This window comes from Pseudorasbora parva, chromosome 1 (assembly GCF_024679245.1).
Source record: "Pseudorasbora parva isolate DD20220531a chromosome 1, ASM2467924v1, whole genome shotgun sequence".
Classification (NCBI taxonomy): Eukaryota; Metazoa; Chordata; class Actinopteri; order Cypriniformes; family Gobionidae; genus Pseudorasbora; species Pseudorasbora parva.
Genome location: NC_090172.1, coordinates 53929638 through 53944326, shown reverse-complemented (window position 1 = coordinate 53944326; position 14689 = coordinate 53929638). Strand labels below are relative to the sequence as shown.

Below are 14689 nucleotides of genomic sequence, written 5' to 3'. Positions count from 1 at the left end.
CGTTTGCGTGCTTCTAGTAAACACAGAAACTGGCGAACGGCGGCGGTCTTTCGAATCAGCTTTGACCGTGATTCTTGAAGACTTGGAGTTAAGCTTTTCTCTGAGAAAAGAATGGCACTGAAGTCATTCTTAAAAAGGGAAGATGTGTTCGGGGTTTTGCTGACCGGATACGGCGAATGTTTAATCTCTCAGCGAGCTCTGTTTCACCTTCGTTGCTCTGGTTGGTTGTAGCGCTATCCTATCGCGTGCAGAGGGAGTTTGAAAGACAACCGTTTATCCCGCCCCTTGGATTGAGCCCTGTCAATGGTGAGTTTCCAGACCAAACATCTTGATGTGGGCCTGGCTTGTCAGGCTAGTGAAAACATGGAAAGCCAGAAAATTCTGTCAATGGGGGAGCAGCATACAACTTTGTTTTGAGTTGAAATAGTAAAACCTGCAGAATTAGACTACAATAGGCATATTTGAGGCTAGAATGAACCAAACAAAACATTCAGAAGTAAAAATCTTGCAATTTTATTTGCATATAAAGGCAGCTAAATAGATCACAATGAAACCTGAAGAAAAAAAAGAAAAAAATCTTATCTAAACTTTTCCAGGAATGAGACTGTAACTGAAAGAAAGGCAGAGAGGCATTTACAATGGCAAGAGTTGAAACAACTATTGGCAACTTTTTTTTGTGCTAGCAAGACTGCATTTACACAGTGCAAAATTACAAAAAGAAAATGAGAAAAACAAAAACTATCATATGCAAATACGCTTTGATAAAAGATATCAAAGAACAACTGAACCTGGTTTCGACAGGTTTGGAGAAGAAGAAAAAAAACAACCTTTGAGATTGTACATTAAAATAATTTCAACTTGAGTACTCGTTTATTGTATGGAACAATACGCCGTAAAGTAGGAACATTTCATGAAAACAGAAAAGAGCATGTGTGCGCTTTACGCACATTTAAGTCATCACTTACAGGCAAAATGAGATTCTTCAAGAGGCTTAGAACGAACACAATTTTAGTTAGAGATTTTACAGCTTACACACGTACATATAGATATACTCATATTTTAAGACATTTTCCAATTTCTATGTAGAACGAGGCGCTCCAGAATATACATGAGTTAAAATGCATCCATGTCTTCCCTGCTCTTGTAAGAAAGTGTTCTTTGAATGCAGAAAAAAAAAAAATCCCCTTCGTTTGGGATAAAAACAATAAATATGATGCTTTCTCTTCGCTAGCAGAAAGAAAGGGCTCCAGCTGGGGGAACTTAAAGCTAGTTTAAGGCATTATATCCCTGTCAGCTAAAAGAAAGCTTAATTATCCTGAAAAAAGAATATACAAAATGAACAATGGCATCCCATACCAACAAAATTCAAATATTGACAAAAAAAAAAAAGAGAGACAATTTTACAAATTCACAAAGCTTATTATCTTACAGATTTAATCAGATATTTTCATAAGATTGTTCACCACTTCTGTACGCGAAACACCCCGCATGATCCCATCCGTCGTCAGAAACTTCCACTGAATCTTTTAGCAAAAGACTGGCGATTTCCAAAGAAACATTCAACTATTTTTTTTTCCTCAAAGTACTGTTAGAAAACATAAGGAAAGAAAAGGAGAATATGGCAAAGCACACAGGCGTCTCAAGAGCTTGGGGGGTTCGGGAGGTCGAACACGATGGGAGGGTTGGTGGGTTGAAAGCTGACTGTACAGGTAGAGGCGTTGATGAATGTTGTGTACCCGTCTGTCATAATGCCGTAACCTAGAGAAAGGGAGAGTCAACATTCAAATGCCAAACCTAAAGGAACAATTCATCCTTAAATGAACTTGTTTTCTTACATTAAACACAAATTCCTGGTGTTTTTTTTAAAGAGGTAAGGTTGTGCTATATGCAAGGATTTTCATGTGTTAATCGCTTTTTAATTGCTGATGTGTGAATAGCTTGTAATGAAACTTAAAAAAAACAAGACCTTTCCTGACTTCCTAGGTTGTCTATGAAAGCCTGTAGATTGATTCGTATATGAATGACACGGGACAATTTGCCGTGAAAATTATGAAAAAGGAAAGCGTAATGCTTCTCACCGTTCAAAACGCTTATGCTATGTCATACGTAATATGTTGCTTCAGTTACGCTTTTTCCATAAGTTCAATACAGAAGGCATTCTGGCGGAAGCATCACTTCACCTCAGAAGGCCTTTATTAATCCCCTGGAGCCGTATGGATTACTTTTATAATGGATAGATGCACTGTTTTGGGCTTCAACTCTTGGTCCCTGTTCACTGCCATTATAAAGCTTGGAAACATCAGGATATTTATTAGATTGTGTTCATCAGAAAGAAGAAAGTCATACACACCTATCATGGCTTAAGTAAACTGGAAGTGATTGCACACTGAAGGCTGTTGGACATAGTAAACCTTTTTTTTAAACTTGGCTTTTAATTGATTTTTTTTTTTTTTTATACTGGCTTTTCGGTTTTTATCTGAACTATGATGTGATTTGATCTTGAATTATGATATGCTTTATCATTTTGTTTTTATTATATGTTTGACCATGTTCAGCACTTTGGTAGGTTCTACCTTGCTTAAAGCGCTTTATAAATAAAGTAACTTGAACTTGAACTAGTGGTGTATTAGAGGAAACATTTATATAAATACTGTTTGGTTTCTTGCACAAACCAGTCGTTTTGTGTCTAAGACATCAATGTGTCGTCATGAGCCGCAGGGATTAAATATATATTTACCATTCACATGCATTATACGACTGACAGACTGCAACGGTTGGAGTTAAAAATCTGGGGGTAAAAATAAAAATGTAATTCTTTCGGTGAACCATCCCTTTAAGTCACATTGGAAAAAAGAATCTGCTAAATAAAGTACAGGTGCTGGTCACATAATTAGAATATCATCAAAAAGTAGATTTGATTTCATTAATTTCATTCAAAAAGTGAAACTTGTATATTAAATTCATTCATTACACACAGACTGATATATTTCAAATTTGTATTTCTTATAATTTTGATGATTATAATTGACTATATATATATATATATATATATATATATATATATATATATATATATATATATATATATATATATATATATATATATATATATAATATTTATTTTATTTTTTTTAGAAAAAGGGAATCATGAGTTTGCCCACTGCCTGAAGTGTGTGCGCATACAAAAAACATTGAGTAAACACAATAAACAGTACAAGGCCTTTCCTCGATTAGAGCTCTTGTCTAAATGAGCTCATGGGCTCAGAACCCCTTTTCTCTTAAACATGTTTAATTAAAATAATAATAATAATAATAAAAAGCCTCAAAAGCTGGAAGAGGAAGAGAGAGGATGTAGCACATCTGGTGAACAGTCTCAAATTTAATCCAAAGGCAGATCTCTCTGATCCCTCTTCCCAGGAAAATGCAACCCATATCCATATATATTTATATCCTAGACAGCTTTTGTTTGTGCTGATGCAGCTAATGCTGTTCTGATTCACCACACAAAGGAACAAGCCATTTCTGTTACAAATACAACATGATGTACTTCAGTATATTATTTGACTTTTGGATATTAAATAAAGCCATTCACAAATTGGGATTAAGATTAAAACTAAATTTAAATAAAACTTTTATTCATCAAAATTGACAGTAAAGCCGTTTACAATGTTAACAAAAGATTTCTATTTCAGATAATCATATTCTTACCTTCAGACAGTAAATCATGAAAAAAAAATCTGCATCCACAAAAATATTAAGCAGCACAATGGATTTCAACATTGATAATAATAAATGTTTCCTTAGCAGCAAATCAGCATATTAGAATTATTTATGAAGGATCATGAAGACTGGAGTAATGATGCTGAAGCCCTTAAATAACTTCTGACTGTTATCAAATCCAGTTTGCAATATTTTTGGCCTCTTTTGTATGCTATTGTGATTATTATTAAAAGTGCAGTTGACGATTTCTGAAAAAACATTGTTGAAAAGGGGATCAGACCGAGTACCACAACACACTCGTAGCCAATTAGCAGTAGGTGGCGTGTCCACTCATGATGGGAAGGAGAGAGAGTGAGCATTAGGGAGATTTGAAGAAAGACTGTAGAAAGAGAGATGGCTGAGAGACATTACAAAAGAGAAAAGGCCAGAGGAATATCAATGGAAAAAGAAGGGCTATGATCAGGCAAGGACTTTAGGACCCGCATTAATATTAAAGAACCCTACTATGGATTTTTGAAAATAACCTCCCATAGTGTGTAACATAGTTTTAAGTAAATTAAAACAACCTGCAAAGTTTTACATTTGAAAGTGCAGCGCATATAATGTTATTGTCTCTCAAAAGTCAACTCTGAGTTTCTGAAATGACTCCTAAGACGTTTCGGTTTTGTGACGTTCTTCATGCATTTCATCGATTTGGACTCTCGCTGGGACTGGTGGACCTAAGTGTTTTTTGACCTTTGATGCATGTAAACCTGTTGTCAGAGGCCTCCAAAACTAAATTAGGAAACTTTAAAATGGCATAAAAGGGCACATTTTTTTGTTAACAGCACAGGAGACCGAAGCAGAAAGGCCTGAAAACGGATGCCGAGGTTGTGTTGTTTCTGCTCCATACTTGAGTAACTTTGGTTTTTCTATGTTTCACAGAATCAAGACATGCTGTTGTTGTAATGTTAGCTCTAGTAACAGGACAGTTTTGAGTGTCATTGTTTGTATGGAGCTGCTTTGTTGCTGGCTTTTTTATGGCAGTGCCATTTGTGTTTGAACCCACCTTCATGGATTCCTCCGAAGACGTGGAGTTTGGGCCGGACTCTCCTCTGGACTGTGTTTAACAGCTCAACACACCCAACTCTTTGCAGCTCCTTCGGTACCCAGTCCCTAAAACCTACACACACGCACACACAAAAAAACACACACCGTAAATCAGTTTCTAATCTCTAATAAAGAACAGCTCATATCAAATCATTTGCGAATCTAAAGTTTCGAAAAAAGACAATCCGTCAGAAAAGGCGTTTTTTTTTTTAACATTATAGCTTTTGTTAATATTTTGAATTAGATTTTATTTTATAATATTTTTATAATTTTTATAATATTTCATTTTAATTTTTGCAGAATTTTTGGTAATTTTGCTGTATTTTTCCACCATTTTTATTTGTTAAGTTATTTTTGTACTTCAACTTAAAGTTGGCATGAAACAAAGTGTTTTCTTCCCTATTACGACCTATTCCCTAACAAAGGTCCCGACTCTCTGTGGTCATTAAAAATCCCAGGATGTCCTTCGATAAAGAGCATGGGTGTAACTCTGGCATCCTGGCCAAATTTGCCCATTGGCCTCTGTCCATCATGGCCTCCTAATAATCCCCATATAATGATTGGCTTCATCACTCTGTCTCCTCTCCACCAATCAGCTGGTGTGTGGTGGGCGTTCTGGTACAATATGGCTGCCGTCGCATCATCCAGGTGGATGCTATACATTGGTGGTGGTTGAGGAGATTCCCACTTCTATGTAAAACGCTTTGAGTGCCTAGAAAAGCGCTATATAAATGTAATGAATTTTTATTTTTTATTTTATCAGGAATTGATTGGGTTGTTGTGGGTTGCTATTGGTGGATCTCATGTGAGTGACAGGTTGTCCCGCCCTCACACCAGTAAACACGCCATTAGAGAAGATATGTCTGTCACTGCAAGGGGAAGGGGAAATTATTTTGATTAAAGATTACAAGGGCACATGAGTTTTAAAAAAACAATTATGATGTGCAATAAATAAATCATTTATAATAAATACTGCAGTAGTCAACTGTCAAATTAGATTTTTATGGTGACTTTAAACTACACAACTAGCTGCAATAAAATGTGTTTATATTTTACTTCAAGTGATTTATATTTTATTTTAAGTATTAAACATGTTTAATTCTTTAAAAACTGTTTAAGATGATAGCCCTCACGCGAGGATAGATTTGACTTCATGCATGTGAAAAAAATGTCCCTTTTTCCATAACTTCATATGACGGACAGGTTTCTCTACAAGCATGACAACAAGCTTCATACAAAGGCCATTTACTGTTTTGAGAGCATTTGAATAATTGGATGGAACTCCATTAGGATTGGTTAATTGAACTCACCCAGGGGCGGCCCATGGGTCATGAGAATATCAATGCCCTCTGGGATGAGGTTCCACTTATCGAGCAGAGACTGTCCCCTGGGCAGGTTAAAACCCCAGCCATTAAACCACGGCGTCCTGCGGGGAGAGAGAGAAAAACACATTCATAAGCACCACACATGCATCCGTCCACGCGGCGGGACAGAGACGTACACGCGCCGTTTAAAATGACAGCTGACGGCAGATGTGGAGAAACAATCTCAACCTGTCAAAGTGATCTTCTTTCCCCACATCTATCCCTAGAGGAAGCTTCAAAGTGTGAAATGAGAAGGGCTTCACTGCAGGCTGCCATAATAAATGCAAATGCTTCGGGAGATTCAGCCGCAGCTCTCTGAGAGAGCAAACAGCCTCCTCTCCTATGACTGCTATGGATTGATAGCTCAAATAAAGCCACAGGGTTGATGCAGGTACGATGCCCAAATTAAATAATGTGAAAAATGAGCACACGTGCATATTTATATATCTATATGTGCGTGTCAAGCTGAGGGTCTGATAGTGATGATAAATTGAGCATCCATTTGTCCCAGGTCTGGTGAAAAACACTGATTACTGTCTGTGGAAATCACCAGAAAAGGAAGTCTAGCACCCTTTATAGAAAATGACAGACAAGGCACATTTCGTGATAAAAAGCTTTTAGCAAAGCTTAATAGTAATAGTGCTGCATTTATGAGCTGGCCGCTATGATGGATATAGTAAACCACTAGAGATTTTGCAATATTTTTATACCATATTAGATATATTTGTGCAGGTATCAGTGGAAAGGACTAGGAATAGGTTTCACTTTATTTACATGTGATTTAGATCTATCTATCTATCTATCTATCTATCTATCTATCTATCTATCTATCTATCTATCCATCCATCCATCCATCCATCCATCCATCCATCCATCCATCCATCCATCCATCCATCCATCCATCTATCTATCTATCTATCTATCTATCTATCTATCTATCTATCTATCTATCTATCTATCTATCTATCTTGTGTTTTTTGCTGCCAAACCAGCCCTGACCCATCGAGGCATGGACTCCACTAGACCCCTAAAGGTGTGCTGTGGTATCTGGCACCAATATGTTAGCGGCAGATCCTTTAAGTCCTGTAAGTTGCTCCATGGATCGGACTTGTTTGTTCAGCACATCCCACAGATGCTCGGTTGGATTGAGTTTTGGGGAATTTAGATAACACCTCAAACTGTTGTTGCTCTTTAAACCATTCCTGAAACATTTTGCTTTGTGGCAGGGCGCATTATCCTGCTGAAAGAGGCCACAGCCACCAGGGAATACCATTCTCGTGAAAGTGTGTACATGGTCTGCAACAATGGGTTCCACATAGGTGGTACGTGTCAAAGTAACATCGACATGGATGGCAGGACCCAAGGTTTCCCAGCAGAACATTGCCCAAAACATCACACTGCCCCCGCCTGCTTTCCTTCTTCCTATAGTGCATCCTGGTGCCATGTGTTCCCCAGGTAAGTGACACACATGCACCCGGCCATCCACATAATGATTTATCAGACCAGGCCACCTTCTTCCATAGTTCCGTGGATGGAACAGGAAGAGGACATATCCCCAAACTGTTCCCACAAAGTTGAAAGCATAGAATTGTCCAAAATGTCTTGGTATGCTGATGCATTAAGAAAAACAACCCAAACCATAGTCCCTTCTCCACCAAACTTTACACAACGCATTCAGGCAAGTTCCGTTCTCCTGACAAAGATCAAAAAAAGATTCATCCACTGGATTGTCAGGCAGAGTGTGATTGGTCACTCTAGAGAAAACTTCTCCACTGCTCTGGAGTCCAGTGGCGGCGTGCTTTACACCACTGCATCCACCGCATTGTAGCCTGACGTGGTCATACTCAATTCTAGTCAGAATATGAGTCTGAAACGGCGCCATTGGGCTGTGATTACGGGGCGTGTTTCAACCGAACCAGGAAAGACCTCAACTGGATAGACCTACAACCAATCAGAGCACTGAAGCGACGCATTGTCAAATGTCAACATAGTTCAACTGCACTGTGTTGCCAAGTCCGTGTTTTTTCAGCGGGTTGTTTTCTATGTCCGCGGGTTGAAGCGACTATTATGTGATATATAGACCCATGAGTGCGAATTTTAGCAGGCAACCTTGCCAAAATAACACACATTTTACCCCCCAAACGCCATTTTTCCCCCGGAGAAGTTTAGGGCTAGTAGTTGTCGGGTTTTGTTGTAAAAACTTGGCAAGCCCGTCTGCACGCGCGCTGAAATCAGGCTGGAATACAGTATCTTTGCCGGTGTTCCGGCAAAGATTATTAAAAAATTATTAAAAAAATAAATAATTTAATGATACACAGAGTACTTACCCAACATGATCATCATTTCTGAGAGAAATTGTGAAGGTGAATGCATACACAAGCAAGCTCTCAGTTTAGGATTCAAGTAAATATAATCCAAGCCCCTTTGATGACGTGCATGATTACGTTACTGTTGATCATCTGTCCGTCTTCATCTAAAGCCCGCCCTGATGATTTTCATTGGTCCGAACCGTTTCTGTTCGGGGATAATTACTCCTCTATGGAGCAAGGCCAGACCGAACTGCCCGACCCAAAAATATTGTGGGCGGGGCTAAGTTCGGCTGGCATCCAGGCTAACCGCATTGCAATGAATCTGCTCAGCCATGAAAACCTATTCCATGAAGCGAAGCTCTCTACAAATATATTTATTAAAATATTTATGCTTATATATATTTAATAAATTGGATTAAATTGGATTAACACAAATGTACAGCAAGCACAGTAGTTTTATATAAATAAAAACAATCTTCCAATTATATTAAAATATTTATCATAGAGACAAAATGTACAATGCATGCCGTAAATTTAAAAAAACTAACATATTTTAACAAGTAGATCAAAAAAAAATAAAGCAAGTTGTTCTCAAACAGGTTTACAATTTTAGAGAGAGAGAGAGAGAGAGAGAGAGAGAGAGAGAGAGAGAGAGAGAGAGAGAGAGAGAGAGAGAGAGAGAGAGAGAGAGAGAGAGAGAGAGAGAGAGAGAGAGAGAGAGAGAGAGAGAGAGAGAGAGAGAATATGAAGGTTATTTTTGACTCTTTTAGCCACAGCATTTTTTTTGTATTGAATTTGTCCAGGAGGGGAAATCAGGGCTCAGAAACGTCAATAGGGTTTGTTACAGTCAGGGACCGCCACAGCGACAGCGGCGAATGATTATCGAACAGTGGTTGGGCAGAGGGGAGACCTGACACATATAAAACGGTTCCTGCAGTCGTTCAATCTCGATCTGCAGGAAGAAGAAAAAACAAGAGGGAGGGAGGGGGAGAGAATTTACACAGGTCTTAAGGTGTTGTTTCTATAACAAGGAACTGAACTCTGCACTGAGGTGAACAGATTTATATGAAATTGTCAAAAAATGTGTAGGAAAATGAGTGTGTTAAGCTGACAAGGCTGTATTCCGTCACATCCCTATGGTGAGGTGAGGATAAGCAGAAATGTGTCTTAGGGGAAGTAAAACTCTTAAACAGCTCTGACTTGACATAACTCAAAGCGAACCAGGCCATTCTGTGCTGCAGCAGCAATTTGTCACAGACGGCACACAAAATGGAGCTTTCATGAAAAAAAATCCAGCAATATTGTCTTTTAAACAGAGAAAACGGACAAGCAATAAGAGCACAGCGAGGAACAAAGATAGCGTAAAACGTAAATCTACCCTGTATCTCATGACCTGAGCATATTTCAAATAATCTTCTCAAATAAATATTTTGTCCAGAAAACACAATGTTCATTCATACCATGTATATGGTAGGAATGTGAAGGTACAAATGCTGGAAGATCAGACTGCACAATGGCCCCATTGTTAGTCTCTGTGAATGAAATACACCTTCCATGCGAGTGCATTTGTTAACCTCCATAAAGATTAATGACATCCTGGTCATATAAAGGAAAGCTTGTTTCCTCTGTGGAGCCACGCACATAGGTCTTATTATACTGTACAGAGGTATGAGTGTGTGTGTATCTGTTTTGAGGGGGAGATTCGAGGATGGGATGTGATCCGGCTACACCGACGCACCAGATTAGATAGCACTCTTGATGGTCCACCATCTGCACGGTGTCGAAAGAAACTTGTGGGCAGGTTTGACACATGCAGACGAAGAAGTAACATAACAACGAGATTTATTTTGCTCACTGTGCTCAAAAATATCCGGAAGATTTCAACTTGAAAATCAAATGTTGATCTAACGATGCCAGTACATCAAATTATGAGCGAATCTGAGGTTCATGACACATTCAGAAGAATTTGGCAACAGTTCTTCTAACCCTAAGTGATGGAGTGTGCGCCTTTTAATTTCTTAAACAACCATGTAGGGTGACGTATCATGGCCATATTCCAGGATGACAATGCCAAGATGCATCTCATCTGTATTATGCATGCTAGAAAGGTCTTTGACCTTCTTCAATGGAAGTAATGGTATTGGGAATACTAGATGAGATTCGCCTGATATAAGTTAAAAAATATCACAAATTCAAGTTTGAATTTCTCATAGAAACTGATAGTTTCTTGTCTTTACACATCAATGTGTCGCCACGAGCCACAGGGTTTAATATGGATTCGTATGTCAATGTGTTTTTTTACTCTCATAGTGACTCTCATAGAAATACACCCCATTGACATGCATTCGCAACGGTTAGAGTTAAAAATCTTCATTTGTGTTCTACTGAAGAAACTCAAGCCCCTTTCACACTGCGATTCCGGCAAATACACGGATAATGCGACCCGGCATTTGTTCTAGATTTGGTCCATTCCAAGCCAGCGAAATACCGTAATATGTGCGCTTTCACACACAACCCGTAACGGTCCCGGATCGAGTTGACATGTGACATCCGGATGTGACGTATAATGGCGAGTGATCTCCGCTTCAGCGCGGATAGTAAGGAGCTCCATGGTCTCGACTTGTGTCCAGTTTGCGCACATTTCTGCTTGTTTAACTTTAGTTTCTTTTGTATACAAACACTCTCTGCGTTTAAAACACCGACTAGCTCTTCTGGCACTGCAGGGTTGTATTAGTGAAAAATCTCTAGGAGTCGCATGATAACTACGTACACGTCGCGTCATTAGTTTTGGCTTTTGTTCACACAGCGCTCGTCCTGGATCGGACCCCGCAATGCTACTAGGTCCCCGACCCGGGTTCAATTCGGTAATCAATTCCGGGACGTGGTTGCTTTCACACAGAAGGCGACCCGGCAATGTTCCAGGAATATTGCGGGTCCGACGTGCAGTGTGAAAGGGGCTCAAGTCACCTTTATCTTGGATGCCCTGGGGGCTAAGCAGATAAACATCAAATTTTCATTTTTGGGTGAACTATGCCTTTAATAAAGATTTTTACAACGGAAATGAATCAAAAACTTACTTAAGCTGGAAAATGACTTTCTAGAGCTGCTGTACAGCAAAAACAATCTGTGTTGCATTCATTTCCTATTAGTACTGTAAAGCTGCCTTTAATTTTAATAAGCGCTGTATAAATGAAGGTGACTTGACAAGAGCTCTGTTTCCCTTTAAAATATTTTCAAGATATATATTAATATAATATTACAATGGCCGATTTAAGACCAAGCATGCTGTTCTTACTACAAATATTAAAGATTGATTAAAATATTGTTTAGTTAATTCAGACGCTCTTTTTTTACCCGGTTTTGATATTGTGTTCCTATGGAGACCGGAACATAAGAGCATCTAAAAGGAAGTTGGAATTCCTGGCGGTGCTCATTGTTTAGGAAAAAGGTGGATATTAATAAAAATAAGTATCCATGCAATATTTTTAGAAAAAGAATAGCAGTTAATGAATACATGACTGTAACAGTACCAGCACAGCATACTGTATAATGAGTTTGTAGAGCAACAAATGTGCCAAAAATGACAACTCCATTCAGAACGGATTAGCACTTACATTAATTGTCCTGTAGCATCTAAAATTACTTGTGACGTATGCTACATTTTTTAGTTATTTTTCAGAAATTACAACAAATATATTAAAACAGAATTGCCTTAAAGAAGCAATGAACAAATAACTTCCAAAACAAAGGAAGCTCTTATTAAAATCGAAATCTTATTCAGACATTAACCAACATCACAAATTTGAATATTAGGAATTTATCATCAATTCACAGCAGGAAGGCCATTTAAAGTACAATATTTGATCGATATTCAGTTGGCTGTCTCTGCTGACCACGGTGAGTCCAATCATCACACACAGCCCCTCTGTCTGCTCATATACTGTTCTCCGTTCATGTGTGAGGAACGGATGGAGTATTACTAGCTCCAGCTGTCAGGCAGCAGGACATTACACACCGAGCAATGCAAAGGTCAGAGGCCTGCGAATATAATAGACAAAACAAACAGAGAGAGAGAGAGAGAGAGAGAGAGAGAGAGAGAGGGGGGAGCGTGATAACATTAAACTCTCAATACACAGCGCTCCTATGACCCACGCCACAGAACCACGGAGCAAAATCACAGTGTTCCTGAATGTTTACCTCCTCCACCATTACAAAGGAAAGTCCATAGAGCTTATGAACACAAACAATCCACCCACACTCAGCACGAGCTCTGCGCTTGAACCGGTTACACTATTAAAAACCCCACCAGGGTTTGAGGTCTGACCCTGCCGTGCCCTAAGCAACAGCACTATTTAAACGACGTCTGCCGCCAGAACGTAAAAAAGAGTGGCAGGTTTTTTCAATGTTGAGATGTGAACGCCTTCTCCTTTGTGCATCCATGAAATTGGTCATAATGATTGGACTTGTGTGTATGAAGAGAGAGCGGGATGGCTCGTTCGTGTTGTGGATTATGGCACGTTATGAAAGGGTAGAGTTCAGGTCAGGGGGTGAAGTCTGCCTTCCTCTGGTAAGAGAATCTGATGTTATTCAGAGGATCTAAATTCAATAGGCCTGGAGGTGACTGGGGGAGTGTGTGTTCACACGATGCACGCAGGTAAACGTGCCTTTTGTTTGGCCGTGTGGAGCGTTGCTATAAAATCGGAAACCTAAGTGTGATATACATCTGAGACCCCATTAATCTGCTCTGGAAGACAAACAATGGAAGAGTATCGAGAAGGGAATAGTGGTAGTGTTGGATGGGGGAGAAACCAGAGGAATGTGTGAGAAAGACAGAATGAGATACAAAGACTATTGGAGGTAGAGGGACGAAGGAGAGATATATCTAAAGTTTAATGGATTAAAAGAAGAGGAGAAGAGAAAAGGAGAAGAGAAAGAAAACAGGATCTTGATGATACAATGAAGGTAGGGAGAAAGGAAAAAAGAAAGGAAGCTTGAAAGCATTAGGGAAAATTAAGGAAAAAAACTAAGGAGGTGTAAGAGGAAAAGGAAGGAAGAACAAGAAAGAAAATAGGAGAGATAGTAGGAAGTAAGGGGAAAATAATGTAAGGAGTAATGGAAAAAAATAAGAGAAAAAGAAGGAAGAGAATTAAAAAAAGAAGGAAGATGGGAAAAAAGGAGAGGATGGAAGGTGCAAAAACTGAAGAAGAAAAGGGAGGCAGGAGGGAAATGAGGAAGAGGAAACGGAAGGAGGGAAATAAAGAAATAAATGGCAGGAACAGTGGAGGGAATAAATGAAGGAACAAAAAATAAAGGAGGCAAGAGTAAAGAATAAATTTAAAGGGAAAGAAAGAAAGAAAGAAAGAAAGAAAGAAAGAAAGAAAGAAAGAAAGAAAGAAAGAAAGAAAGAAAGAAAGAAAGAAAGAAAGAAAGAAAGAAAGAAAGAAAGGGAAGGAAATTAAGGAGGGATGGGATGGAAGGAAGAAGATAAAGAAAGAAGAAAACAAGACGAGAAAGGAAGAAATGAAGGAAGTACGGACAAGAAAGTGGAAGTTAGGGAATCAATAAAGGAAGGAATGTATGAAAAGAGGAAGAGGAAGGAAGTAAACAGGGAAAAAGAAAGGAAAGAAAGATAGTAAGAAAAAGAAGGAATAACAAGTGGCAGGAACAGTGGATGAATGAATGAAGGAACAAAAAAGAAAATAAAGGAAGGAAGAGGTAAAGTATACATTTAATGATGGAATAAAGCTAGGAAAGAAGGAAACAAGGAAAAAAAGAGTCAGAAGGTAGGATGGATGGATAGATGGACAAAAAAGTGGACAGGAATGGTGGAAGGAGGAATCAATAAAAAAGCAGAAAAGGAAGGAAGGAAGGAGGGAAAGGAGAAGAGAAAAAGGTAGAAGAGGATGGAGGGAAAGAGGTAGAGGGAAAGGAAGAAGGGGAAACAGGGAAGGAGGGAAATAAAGAAATAAGTGAAAGGAACAGTGGAGGAATAAATTAAGGAACAAAAAATAAAAGAAGGAAGAGTAAAGAAAAAAAATTAAAGATTGAATAAAGGGAAAAAAGAGAGAAAGGAGAGAAAGTAGAAAAGGTAGCAGATATGGTGGAGGAATGAATGAAAAAAGACAAGAAAAAAATGAAGGAAGAGTAAAAAAGGGAAGAAGGAAGGAAGGAAGGAAGGAAGGAAGGAAGGAAGGAAGGAAGGAAGGA

General features: G+C 38.7%; 1 protein-coding gene across 1 annotated transcript in view; it reads right to left on the bottom strand.

Annotated features, from left to right (window-relative positions):
* Positions 1 to 497: 497 nt before the first annotated feature.
* The window catches only part of mpped2a (metallophosphoesterase domain containing 2a), an 80837-nt gene continuing 66645 nt past the window's right edge, over positions 498 to 14689 (bottom strand). Inside the window, exons 5-7 of the mRNA XM_067445219.1 lie at positions 6120 to 6235; positions 4769 to 4882; positions 498 to 1758 (exon numbers count right to left, since the gene is read on the bottom strand). Of these exons, the coding sequence (XP_067301320.1) occupies positions 1640 to 1758; positions 4769 to 4882; positions 6120 to 6235 (349 nt within the window). The 3' untranslated portion in view covers positions 498 to 1639. The remainder of the gene's footprint in view (positions 1759 to 4768; positions 4883 to 6119; positions 6236 to 14689) is intronic.